This window comes from Hibiscus syriacus, unplaced genomic scaffold (genome assembly GCF_006381635.1).
Source record: "Hibiscus syriacus cultivar Baekdansim isolate YM2019G1 unplaced genomic scaffold, ASM638163v2 tig00013738_pilon, whole genome shotgun sequence".
Lineage (NCBI taxonomy): Eukaryota > Viridiplantae > Streptophyta > Magnoliopsida > Malvales > Malvaceae > Hibiscus > Hibiscus syriacus.
In genome coordinates this window covers 211,968-226,043 of record NW_024062308.1, presented here as the reverse complement: position 1 = coordinate 226,043, position 14,076 = coordinate 211,968, and the positions used below count along the sequence as shown (strand labels likewise).

General features: G+C 30.9%; 1 protein-coding gene across 1 annotated transcript; it reads left to right on the top strand.

Annotated features, from left to right (window-relative positions):
* Window positions 1-3,923: 3,923 nt before the first annotated feature.
* Window positions 3,924-5,301, top strand: LOC120206385 (dehydration-responsive element-binding protein 3-like). The gene is made up of 2 exons (XM_039206056.1): window positions 3,924-4,187; window positions 4,320-5,301. The coding sequence occupies exon 2, from the start codon at window positions 4,428-4,430 to the stop codon at window positions 5,124-5,126; it is 699 nt and encodes a 232-aa protein (XP_039061987.1). The 5' UTR covers window positions 3,924-4,187; window positions 4,320-4,427; the 3' UTR covers window positions 5,127-5,301.
* The last annotated feature ends 8,775 nt before the right edge of the window (window positions 5,302-14,076 follow it).

Below are 14,076 nucleotides of genomic sequence, written 5' to 3'. Positions count from 1 at the left end.
TAAAATCGATTGAAAAAAATTAGAATAGAATAAAAATAAGAAAAATAAAAATAAAAGAATTACCTTTAACAAAAAAATTTATCTTTTATTGCCGGTAATTTCAAATTACAATGTTTGGGTGGCTTCTTTTTTCTCTCAAAAAATAATGTGTGCCATTTACATAAAATGAGTACCTCTTTATAGGCTCCCAAAAACTATAAAAGAGAAAACCCTAATATCTTTTCATTAATACTAGATACTAATAAGAAACAAATCTTAAAATAATAAAATATCCTAAATTATCCTAAAGACATTATGGAAAGTATTGAACCCGAAAATAAGCATATCTTGAGTTCTCGATGTCTGATTGAGGCGTTTCAAAATGCATTAGAAAGTCGATCATATTTCAAGAAGACATCATGCTTTGAAAATGCATGAATCTTGGTTAAAATTTTTGTTGCAAGTTGGTTGATATTTCATGCTTAAAAACCAGCTTTAATAAAGTGTTTGAGCCTTAAAAAAAACTAAAAAATTCAAGGTGAGGTTAAATTAGGATAGTGCATGGTTAGAATTAAAGGCCTAGATTATTGATTGGTGTTATAAACCTTTAACTAAAAAATGATTTACTTTATTGGTTGGTGTTGTTCCAACCCTCCCATACAAATCCAAATATGATTCCTTCATAAAAATTCAAATTAAATCGATAGAACGGCTAACTATACTTATTTTTTAATTATTATATCATTTTTTGTTAAATATTAATGATAAATGAATTAATTGATGTTATTTAGATAAATTTTGTTAATAAATTATAAATCTAACCTTAAACTAAAACTAATAGATCAATTATCAAATTGAAATCACACTATAGTCAAGCCAAATATGATTCCTTCATAAAAATTCAAATTAAATCGATAGAACGGCTAACTATACTTATTTTTTAATTATTATATCATTTTTTGTTAAATATTAATGATAAATGATTTAATTGATGTTATTTAGATAAATTTTGTTAATAAATTATAAATCTAACCTTAAACTAAAACTAATAGATCAATTATCAAATTGAAATCACACTATAGTCAAGTGGTCTCTATATAATTTACCATTATATATTTTCGTTATAGAATCTAGGTTGATTTTTTTATTAAAAAAATTAGGAATATGCATGGATGAGATAAATTTTAGGGAAAGGATAAATCAATTTGTAATAAAAAATCACCATGCCAAAAAATGTCACTTTTTTCTTTTCCTTTTTCCCTCTCTTTTTAAGTATTTTGTAGGGTATTTTGATTTATTTTTTGTGTGGATTTTTGTTTTTGATTTAGTAAATTTGAGATTTTTAAAACTTATGTATGATTGGATTGTCACCCAAGATTCATTCAAGGTGGATGAAATTCCATTCGAGCACCAGCGATTGTAGTATGGATGATTGAATTTTTCATTATCAAATTATTAAGAGTGTTCAGAATAAATATTACTTTACAATCATCTTAGTTTAATAAAAAAAAATCTGATCCTACTGAAATTTATTGGAAACTCAGATTAGGGTCGGACAGCCAAATGCCCGACACATACATTAGAGTCTCAACTTTGCAATGAAATCCTCTTTGGTGGTATGGGTAATATAGTTTTGTACCCAAAATCCAGCAAATTCATGGGCCTTCATAATCTTTTGGACATCACAAGATACCCAACATATTTGCCTCGAGACTCGGAAACCGTTAACTTCGAGGCAAATAACTGATTGAAAACATAGGCAAAGCACATTGCTCGTAAATCCCCGTGACGCTAACAAAATTTGTAATAAACTCAAAGAAAACGTTGTTAACAGAATCTTGAAAGGTAATCTATGAATTCTAAAGATGCACCTGAGTTTCTTAATGACACCCCACACTGGTATCTCACAATAGACAGAAAAATCGAAGTGCACAGCAGTTAATACAACCACATGAATTGAAAAAAAATAATGAAACACTGACTAGAATTGATAAGTGAAGAAATATCTTGAAGGTCTCACTCCTGCCATATTTATGATGAAGGTATAGGTTTAAAGCTCTCCATGTATGGGCTTTTATAAACACCAGCTTGCAGTGAATTTAACAGATATATATATATGTTTGATATGAAGATTAACAAGGAGATATGGCTGTCAGGTCCCACTTATTACTCTATATGCATTGAATTAATGAATCCAACAATGTTACAACTTTAATCAGCTCTGCATGCATGGGCAAATAGGCAATGCATGTGACAAACAATCGGTCAACTGCTGCATGCTTCAGATGTAACCCTTTTATTTTTACAGCTGAATAGTACTCTATAAATATGTTATATAAATTGAATTTACTGATTATGAGCATAATTGTGTGACCCTCGAGGCAGGTGGTCGAGTGGCTGAAAATGTTGAATGAGTAATACAAATACGTATGATGCAGAAAGCATCAGAGTAGTGACAGGTGTGATGAGTGCCAGTTAAAGAAATGATTTTCTGATCGGAGGGTCCAAAGCACCAGCTCACGAGGACACCAACGGCTGCAACATACCTGAGCTGTGGACAAGAATCTTTTGTCGTGTATTTCTGATTATGGCCCAAAATTTAATAAAACTGCATAGGTAAATGCTGTTATTTCCTCTGTGCAATTTGGCACTCACTTCTTACATTCTTCATGTTAACCAATCCACTTACATTGTAGGATTGCAATGTTTTCACATTCATGATCCCTGTCTCTGTTTTCTTTTAAAATATAATAACTTAATCAATTTTAAATTCAAATCTTAACATGAAAAGGTAAATACCAAGGAGAAAAAAAGTAGGAAATGCTAAATGTAGGTGAAATCATTTACACATTCGTCGGTATTGTACCGTCCTTTGAGCTGATTAAGGTTTTTAGAAATTCTTCATGTCTGATTCCTTAATCTTTCATCAAAGCATTTATCAATGTTAGCAGTCCAGTATATAACTCATTTATAATTACCAAATTTCTATGTATTAAAAGTTTTTTTTAATAGAATGAATGATTACAATACAATATTTGTTAAGAATTTTTCAATCAATTGACAACGCACTCACTCCTGTATATGCATATGATCAAACTTAGGACCTCTAGAAAAAAATAACATTCTCTTTTACCACAAAAAATCTGAATTTGATTAATTAATAAATGAAAATTTGTTTTACCCTAATTTAGATATGTGACTGTTAGATCATGTTTTAGAATGGGGAATTAATCAAGTATAACTATATTATATTAATCATGGGTCGTAGTAATCAACAGCTCAGTTGCGGATGAACATTTTGAACTGCCTTTGAGAGTGCACCGTTAAAAAAACACAAGAATGTGAGATAGTTAATGTACTTGCCACATTTATTACAAAACCATAACATAAAAATTAATTATCATGTTCGTAAGTATACCAAGAAGCCTGATAAAAATTAATGATAGTGTTGTATGTCTGAATTTGACATGTTGAGCGTTTCTTTATTCTAAATTTTTGTCTGATGAAGGGAAGCCAAAGCAACATCAAATGGTTGAGGTAGAGAAAACCCTGATAGCACAACGAAACAAATTCTTAACCATCAATGTCGGAAAGAAACCTATTTCAGTCATGGTTAAACAAGAAAGGGATTTGATTTATTTGGGGGGGGGGGTTCTGAAATTGGCCGATCAGACCCACTGCAAAATATCAGTTTGAGGTTGTTGCTTCCAGCTTGTGAATGTAGGCCTCAGCATCTTTCTATTTTTTTTTAATTTACACAAGTTGATATTTAAAACATGGTTTAGTTACCATATCAAGAATCAATCATCAAAGGGAAAAGAAAAAAAAATCTACACAATCACTTGACCTGACAGCACTTAAAACCCTAGAAATGGCTACCTCGCAAACATATTTAATTAGCAATGGGGGAGGGGGACTTGCAATGGGTGGCAAAATAAATAATGAAATTCGGTCGTGTTGAAGATGAAGAAGATAAGGGGATAAATGAACAGTGGGTTTGGTAAAAGGAAAAAACTAATGGAGGTTGCGTGGAACTAGAGAGAAGGACCCCATTGAACCATAGGGTGACCCATTTCATTTGTAGGTCATTTTCATCTCTCAATGTTTATAAGTGTTGTGTGAGTCATTGGGAAATGATGTACAAGAAAAAAGCCTATGGTTTGGTGTTTTATCTCAGAAAATATTTAACTCAAAATAACTCTCTCATGGTGTATGATCTGACCCCTACCACCATCGCTTCTTCACTCTAATTTCTCTATAAGAACAACTTCCCATTGGGTTTTGTTTTAAGCTTGTTTTTCCACTCATCACTGTCACTTCAATTTACTCTGTTCTGGCAGCAAACCCCTTGCCCCTCTGCTCATCCTGTGCTTTGCTCTGTACGTTTCGAGGGAGAAGATAGTTTATAGTTTTAGTAGCTTCAAGTCACAACTAAAACGGGAATAAAAATGACTGAGCTGCGAAATTCAGAAACAGAGTGCAATTCTGGGTCAACTCCTAACTCGGTCCCTAGCTCAACCACAACTCTAAACGCTAAACCTGGAGCCACCACTGATTGTAATAAAAAGATAAAGAGAATGAGGGGAGATTCAAGCAAGCACCCGGTTTACCGTGGCGTCCGAATGAGGACCTGGGGCAAATGGGTGTCCGAAATCCGCGAGCCACGCAAAAAATCCCGCATTTGGCTCGGCACTTTCCCTACCCCAGAGATGGCAGCTCGGGCACACGACGTGGCCGCTTTAAGCATTAAAGGCAACACAGCGATTCTCAACTTCCCCGAACTCGCAAACTCACTACCCCGACCCGTGTCTTTAGCACCCCGTGACGTACAAGCCGCAGCAGCCAAAGCTGCCCAAATGGGAGACTTCGATTCCCCATCACCATCCACACCATCTTCTTCCACTTGGTCGTCATCGTTGTCTTTGGTTTCTCATCTGGACTTAACTTCAGGGTCCGAGGAGTTGAGCCAGATAGTGGAGCTGCCGAGTCTAGGGACAAGTTGTGACTCGGGGAATGAGTTTGTTTTTGTGGACTCGACGGACAGATGGTTCTATCCTTCACCATGGCTTGAAAGCATGGAGGATTGTGAGTACGTTTGTAGTCAGTTAGTGAATGGCTTCAAGGAAGGTTTGCTGTGGGATTATTAATGTTTTCCATTTTATTTTCTTGCGTTTGTGAATGTGTGTGTGTGTGTGTCAAATGCCCCTTCTCTTTTTCTCTGAAAGGGCTGAAAGCTCTTGTCATTTTCTTTCTCTGTTTATGTGAAATCTTCCCATGAATCAATAGTGTACATAAACTTGATAATGTAATTTTCTTTCACGACTTGGGATCGGGCAATACACAAGTATATAAAACAATTCATCATCATAAAAACACTCTTTTAAGTCTCAATCAAACATATAGTAAAAACAGGGGCCTGCCACCAAATTCTCCCTTGTCAATTCTCATGAATGCTCTTGCCAGATGTCAGACTATTGTAAAGGTCTTTCAAATCATTTCTCTATATTTAATATAATTATTATATGACTTTCTATTTGTATATATTTTCCATGTTATACCCAATACTTATACTTAAATTGGGCATAATCCTCCTGTATTTAAATATTATACTAATAAAAGCGTTCTTAAATTTTATGATCTAATCTACAATATTTATGCTATTATTTAATTGGTGAAGAATATATATTATGATGAAAAATAATAATTTATGACGGATATGAAGTCTCTCCGATTGTACAAGTATTTACATTTAAATTTCTAAAATTTAATATATTCTTATATAATTTATTTATTTTATATAAAATTTCAAATATAGTAAATTATATTTTTAAAATATTTTATTTTTTATGTGAAAGACATTATAATTGACGTTAAAAAAATTGTTATTTTTATGTTAATTGATTTAAGCCTATAAAAATAAAAAATTAAAGACAAAAAGTTAATTAAAATTAAATTCTATTATAATTTAAAATATAATAAAAATGTTAACTATAGATTTTAGAATATATACAATAAAATTTAAAAATAAACATCATTAACAAAATAAACTACGAAAATTTCAAATTTTGAAATGAATACATATCTGCCCTCTCGCAAGTAGTTTAAAGATGTGTGTAATAAAGTGGAGAAAATATTGCGTGGAGGAGTAAAATTTACAGTTGGATAGCATTATTGGCATAGTCACCAGAGCATTTAAGCCAGATCATGCCCACGTAGGCACCCCCAATATTTATCTTCTTATTACTCTTGAGACATGATATTATATTTTCTTGGGCAAGGAATCTACGCTTACCACTGTCTTTTTCAGTTATATCTATTTATATATGTCCTCCTAAACACTAAATTTGGGTCTCTTTCTCCACTTTTTTTTTTTTTAACTTTCTACCTACAAGATTATATTATCTTCGGGGTCGTTATACATTTATTTTCCCATTAATCTGATTAATGACACGGAACACGTGTTAATGACGTCTATCTTATATTATTAAAAGAGAAAACCATAAAATATTTTTTATTAATCTAGGGTGGTTACAAGTGGTAGTATATGTCCTATAAACTTTCAATCATTTAACAATGAACGTTCAAATGTACTGTAATCGTTGGTGCTTAAACCTAGAACCTCTAAGGATGTCAATCATTTCTTCAACTACTGAAATCATTTGGCTCGTATGACAGTCGTAAATCTTAAATATGAATATTAAAATAAACATAAATCTTACAAATGAATTAATATATTCATGCATGATTTTTTTCCAAAGATTATTAATCCATTATATTTGAAAACCATGAAAAGATTTTTTACAATTACTTCATATTATGTATAGATGAAATATTTGTTATTTTATGTATTGTAATGTAAAAGTTAGGCTTTAAAGACAAAACATACTTTATCTCCTCTTCAAAATATGCAGGCAAATGGGGAAGTCCCTTAATCACCTACACAAAAAGAAAATCTGAAATGGGACAGGCTACACAATTTCGTGCATTTTACGTAATATACTTTTGTATGTATTTCTACTTTTAAATAAAAATCCAGAAACTTGATGTATAAAAATGGGGAAATTTTGTTCATTTTCGTACCAGACAATTTAACATCTCAAGACACCACCAATCATTGGTAAAATCAGAAATTAAAACCTTTTGCTACTCAATCTTTTATTTTCTCCGTATCCTTGAATACACGAATGATCATGTATTTATAAACACTTCCCCCCATCTCTACTATTTATACACATACACATACACATACACATACACATATAAAGTACCTTTTATGATCATTATATATATATATATATAGACAAATGGGACAACAAAATCTTGAACCCCACTTCTAATCTCTCTTCGATTTATTTGTACGATAAATGATATCCTTTATTGACCCGTCTCTTAGCTGTGAGACTAATTACTCGTCTTGGCATCCCAATTTGTATCAAATTTTCCCATTGTACTATTCGTTATTGATTTGATTTAGATTTTTTTTAGGATTTAAACTATACCATAAACATGTTTAGGTTTTTATCATAAAATAACAATTAAAGCAATGGGTAGCGGTTGTTTTTTAAAAATGGGGGTAAAGCACATTAAAAAAGTTATTAAATATACTTAAATGATCATTTTGGATATTAAACTTTCAATAGTTGTAAAACGACCATTAAATTTATCAAACTAATATGAAACAATCATTGCAACTTATAATTAGTATAAAAGTTCAATATATTTGATGATTATTTTGTAATAAATCAATTAATTAAATGACTCTTTTAAAAGTTTTGAAAGTTTGATGATCAAAATGATTATTTGAACATGGTTAATGATTTCTTACATAATTTACCCTTTATAATTTCTTAATTTGTGAGGATGGGTCAAGTTCCATGTGTGAAGATTGCTCAGTTTTTATTCCATAATTAAAAGACATGATTCTGAACCTTTCCTCTTAAGGAAGTCGATGCCCACCATATATTTTATTATGTCAAGATATTTCTAGACTTAGAAGCGTATTTGTTTTCTTATATTGTGGAAAATAAATATAATCAATAATTTAATCTATGTTTATTATTAGCCGGTCAAACAAAATAAGATATTGGGGTTTTTAATAATTAATATTATAAAAGGAATAAAGTAAATTAAAAGAATCATTTTATAATATTTAAATTAATTATATAAAAATGATTATATGTATGTTACAATTAAAAATAATTTAAAACAACTCGGGTGCATCTAGACCTAGAAAACTTGATCCGAATCCGATTATCCAAATCAATTTACCTGACTCAATATCTGATATTAACCCGAACATGATAATCAAATTTAATTTGATACTAGACCCATATCCGACCCGAACCATACCCGATCCAAAATTTAGCGAAATCGAAAGCAACCCGAACCGAATTTTAACCTGACTCGAAAGTAACCTGAATTGAATTTAATCCGACTTGAAAGCAACCCGAATTAAATTTAACCTAAACCAAAAATAAGAATCTTATTGTAAGATTGAAAATAATAACAAATAAAGTTTATTTATCTTACTTCAAAAAAAAGTTTACCCATCTTACTTGTAATAAAAAAATATTAGAATCATAATAAAAATAATAGAAAGTTTACTTATGTTGTAGAAGATGAACATAAAATTAATAATTTTATTGTAAGAATGAAAATAATAACAAATAAATATTATTTATCTTACTTGTAATAAAAATATTAGATTTATAATAAAAATAATAGAAAATAAATAAAATAATATTAGATTTATAATAAAAATAATATAAAATTTAGTTATGTTACGACTAAAACTTAACAAATAAAGTTATGTATAAAAATTTAATAAAAATATTAAATTTATAATTGGAAATAAAAATTTTAGTAAAAAAGTTATTTCTTTATCAAATAGATAAACTTTCCATATAAGATAAATACAAAATTTTGATAATAAGCTCTAACACGCATTATAGGATCGTATTTGTGTGAAATTATCGATTTATCATCTTTAGGCCTAAACGATAAGATTAACAAACAATAAGACATATTTTTATAAGAATATATTAATAATTCTATATATACTTGATTAGACTCATAATCAATTCAACTAGAATTGATCTGATCTAAAGGTTAACCCAAACCGAAAATCAACTAATCCGATATTGACCTGACCCAAAATCTAACCGACTTGGTATTAACCCGACCCAAAAATCAACCCGATCAATATTGACCAGTTTCGATAATCGCCCAACCCGAAAATTGACTTGACTCTTACCCGATCTGATTTACCTTACACCTAAACCAGATCCGGTCTGACCCGAATAAAACTAAATCAAATATAATCTAAACCTAAAATAACTCGAACTAAAATAACTCGACCTAAACTCGATCCGAATGACCCATTTGTCACCGTGCATCACATAATCATTCTCTTGGACAAATGATCAGTATTATTGAAGCCACTACATCACAAGTATAAGTGGGCTCTATTACTTCACTAAAGAACAGACAAATCAACTCCAGCCAACTTTTCCCTTTATTTAGTTTTAAATAATGCATAGTTGAGATTTCCCATTCATGTCGATGCTAGCTTGATTCCTGCTGCCGGGCATTTCCCAAATTTTTTTTATTATCATTATTTGGTTATTATAGAATAATAATTGGATTACAAAATTAAATCAATCACGTAACGGTGCAAATTGAATTTTAATTTTTTTAATATGAATTAGAAAATGTTTCTTTTTTTCTTGGAATATCTCGAATTGGAAAGCATGGGATACCCTCAATGGCAACTTGAAAATAAGATAATATTTTATCAAGATTTTTTTTAAGGCACAACCATTATATTTGGATATTTTGGGAATATGCATTGGTATTGCCATCGTAAAGATGGAAATGTGGGATTCATAGTCTGAACCATATTAAAGTGTAAGGCACAACCATTTGATAGCGATAACTCAGAGACAGACTCACACTTAAGACTGAGAGCCCAGAGGTGGGCTTAATAAAAAGAGGCTTCCATTCCACAAATTCCAACACTCCATTTCAATGAAGTGCCCATCAATCCATGATGTGTTGTCCATATTTCCCTGCTTTGCTTTCGTTACATAGCCCACGTGGGAATGCAAATTTAATAACATCAAACCCTATTCATTTAAATGTACAAGTCCCCACATGAAAATAACTAGTGACTATGTAAAAGCTGTGGATGAGGTCCCCCCCCCCCACACCATGTATTCAACTCACATAAAATGCTTGCTTGTAGTTATTATAGCCATTGATTCATGCATGCATCAAAGTCAAAGAAGTGGAATGACATGCACATCATCCCTCAGTACTAAATCATCTATTGTTTACCATCAAGAAAAAGGTTACGAGTAACTCTAATAGTGTAGTACATTGAAAAATCACAAAGGCATTAAGGCAGTCCCGTTTTCAGCCAATAGTACTCATTTCATCTTTAGAATTTAAAAGTACGTATTTTAACTTTCTTCTATCTTCTCTTCAACATCTCACTGTCAGAAAATGTCATTTTTCATGCATGTAAAAGTGCAGCACTTTGAAATTATTGCCTTCCTTCACTATCTTGGCAGGCAAGGGTATGTTGCCCATTCTTCATTTTCCTACTTCACAATAATTAGTCTGTTATCAAACAAATGTATTGTTTCCACCTTCTTATCATCAAGGAGTTGACGATCGAATTACGGTTTTTTTTTTTTTATAAAAAAGCAAAGAATCTCTCAAACCTCAATGCATATTGAGAAAGAATATTGGTCTCTGAATTATTTAGTGCATGATATTTACGTCCAAAAATTTTGATTTTTTAATGCGCTGGGATAACAAGATTGATATGAACTGTCGTTTCAATCATGAAGGGAGTTGAGAAAAGGTCTGAAATATTGGATCAACCCAGAGTCATTATCTAAGATCACATACAATTTCAACAGTGTTGCTGTCCAAAGATAAACTTCAAATCTACTTTTATAGGCTCTGGAAATTGTTTTTTTAATCTAAAACCATACATAAAATCATTAATAATTATTTTTTAAGACATCAAATATTTTTAAAAAGGCCTTCATTTCATTTATTTTCCATATTAGACAATTTTAGGCTCTGAGAATTTTTTTTTTTTCATGTTATCTGTCCTTTAAGCGAAACAAAAACCTTGGCACTTTGGGGAGCTGGTCCACTTAAAGTGGAGCAAGTACCGCACCACAGGGTTCCCTTTTTGGCTTTGTATATTGAAATTCTAGCCAATTGGCATCTTCTCTTTTCTTCGTTAACACATAGTTATGAATATCATGATTTGATTTCAAAAGAAAACCAACATCATAAATTCATAAGAATACAAACTTCGTCATAACTCTACTGACGGACAGTGAAGTTTATGTTGTCAATAAAAAAAATTCTTTGATAATTTGTATGTATCTAAAGTCTAAACAATGCCGTATACCCAGTCTGATGATTTAATTTTAAATATACAGACGCCGTGATTGTCACATATAATGTGTGCATGTCTCCCTCATAACATAAACAACTCAAATCCAACGGTAACAATATACGTACCCAAAGAAACCCTCTTGCATTTCATCAATACCTGTGTTATGTTAATGGTTGAGAATTGATATTTTTTATTAGGGACAGATACAGAATTAAATCAAATATTTTATTTAAATAATATCTAAGCTAAAAAATACACCAAAAAGTTAAAAGGCCACAATCCCTCCTAATATCTTAATGACATGAAACGTTTCGACCCAAAACAAAATGTGCCCAAGAAAATCTTAACTAATTATTGTACTTGATAATATCTTAATTGTAGACACTCATTTTCTTAAAAGATAGAACTAGCAAGAGTTTCTTTCTTAGGAGAACTCTTCCACTACCATATCTTTTAAAGCAACAACCACACCAACAAACGTGCAGCAACCGAGCAAGGAGTCTAGTTGCATTAGAATTCTATTGTTAATAGGATTCTAAAAATAGTTAATTTTTTCACTATAAATACATGTAATCCTCCCCATTTGTAACACACGATTTACATACAAAATACAGAGAAAAACATGGAAAATACAGAGGAAAGCACGGAAAATACAAATGCAAAACTATTGCAAACGATTCGAAAAGGAAATAAAAGGTAACATCTTTTTTACTTTTGATTCGGTTTCTTCCATTTACATTTTAATTTTTATTATTTTATTTATTTAACTTTATTTATACGCACATTTCCTTTGTTACTCATTTTATTTAATTGTTTTGTTATTTTTTTTCATGTAATATTTATTTACATTTTATGCATTTTCTTTTTTACTTTAGTATATATTTTTATTTTTTTAGATTATATATATATATATATATATATATATATACATTTTTTTTATTATCAGTTTTATTAATTTATATATATATATATATATTTACTATTTTTTTATTTTTTATTTTTTATATATATATATACATTTTTATTATTATTTTATTTATTTTATTTATTTATATATTTTTTTCTTCTTTTTCTTTATTTTTTTATATTTATTTTACTTACTATTTTATCTTTGCTTTCTTTATCTTATCTTTTATTTAATTTGTTTTTTCTTCATTTTAATTTAATTTATTTATTTATTTCTTATATTTTTATCTAACATGGTTTTTTGACATTCTTAAGGTCACACCTTTAAAACTATCTAAGGTAAGTAATTGTGATCGTATTTTTACCTTTTAATTTTAAATTACAATTTTCTTAATTTAAGACAACCGACAAATTAATTGGTACCGAAAGGGCGGTTCAAGGGAATGTTTCCTCTCGAGTTTAACTTAGTCCACATAAGCTTGTAATGGGCTTATGACTAAGGGTCTGGTAAGCCCAAGGGGGCACCGACAAGGAGAACTCGGGTACCATTTTTTAGAACCTAAACCGGGAGGCTATGGAGAATTAGAGCCCATCCCAAAATCTCATTCCAAACCCTAGGATGTTTTGTTTCATGCTTTACTTCTGTTCAAAGTATGCGAACTAGACAAATATGCGGTTAGGATTTGTGTGGAATTAGCATGCGGGATAGAGATCATGTCCGGGTAGGAATTAAAGCATCTGGGGTAGGATTTTTCGTTTTTATTATTGTTTTGATTTACCTCACTAACTCTATTTTACTTTTGTTCTCTTTTATTTTGTTTTCATCATTTGCATCATTTAAAAGAGATGCTGATCCACAAAAAATGTGTTTGTTAAAACATGAATGATCTGCATTAATGGACAAAGGGATTGTAATACAAGAGGTGAAAAACGTAGGGGTCCGGCTATGGTCAGAAAAGACTCAGAAAGAAAATGTGGATAATCTGGAAGACAACTATGTGTCACATTCGATCAAGAAGACATGGTGCCCATAATCAAATAGATCAAAAGTCAACTTTTCAAAAATGGGTTGACAAAGGTGGCAGGGGAAAGACGAGAAAAATGTTACTGACCTCGAGAGTCCCTTTAAAGACAATAAGAACAAGATGACAAAACGATAGCTGAATTGGAAGCCATTGTCGACAAATTCAATGAACTTCAGATAATCCCTTTGATGGAGGATTTCAATGATGTTTCTGTTATAGAACATGTTCAGCAAAGGATGAAAGACAGAGATACAATCATTCGATACTTTCGGGAACAAGTACAAAAAATAGCTCGTCACTTGCACGATTTAGCCAGAGAAGTCGGAGTGGTTCGGCAGGGTATTCGACCGGTGACAGACGAAGGTAGAAGACTAGTCAACTTGTTTCAGGGTCTAGAGGATTTAGTCTGTATGTACCTTTAAATATGTTTATTGTCTCTTAAAAGATAAAACACTTTTGTCCAAATAAAGATTATTTATAATAACAAACATGTTTTTGGATCAATGTCTCGAACATTTCATGCATTTTGCATCTACATTTCATTTTTTAAGCATTTTCATAAACATGAAATTTCTTCATGGAGAATTCGATGAAGTGGTTTTAACCACATGACACCACATGGAAGCAAGATTGTAACATCAAAAGAAAAAAACTGAAATCACAACGAATAAGCCCGATCAATTGGTTGTACGACTAAGCCTGCCAGGATAATCTGAGAAAGAGTCCACATATCCTAAGGGCTACGAT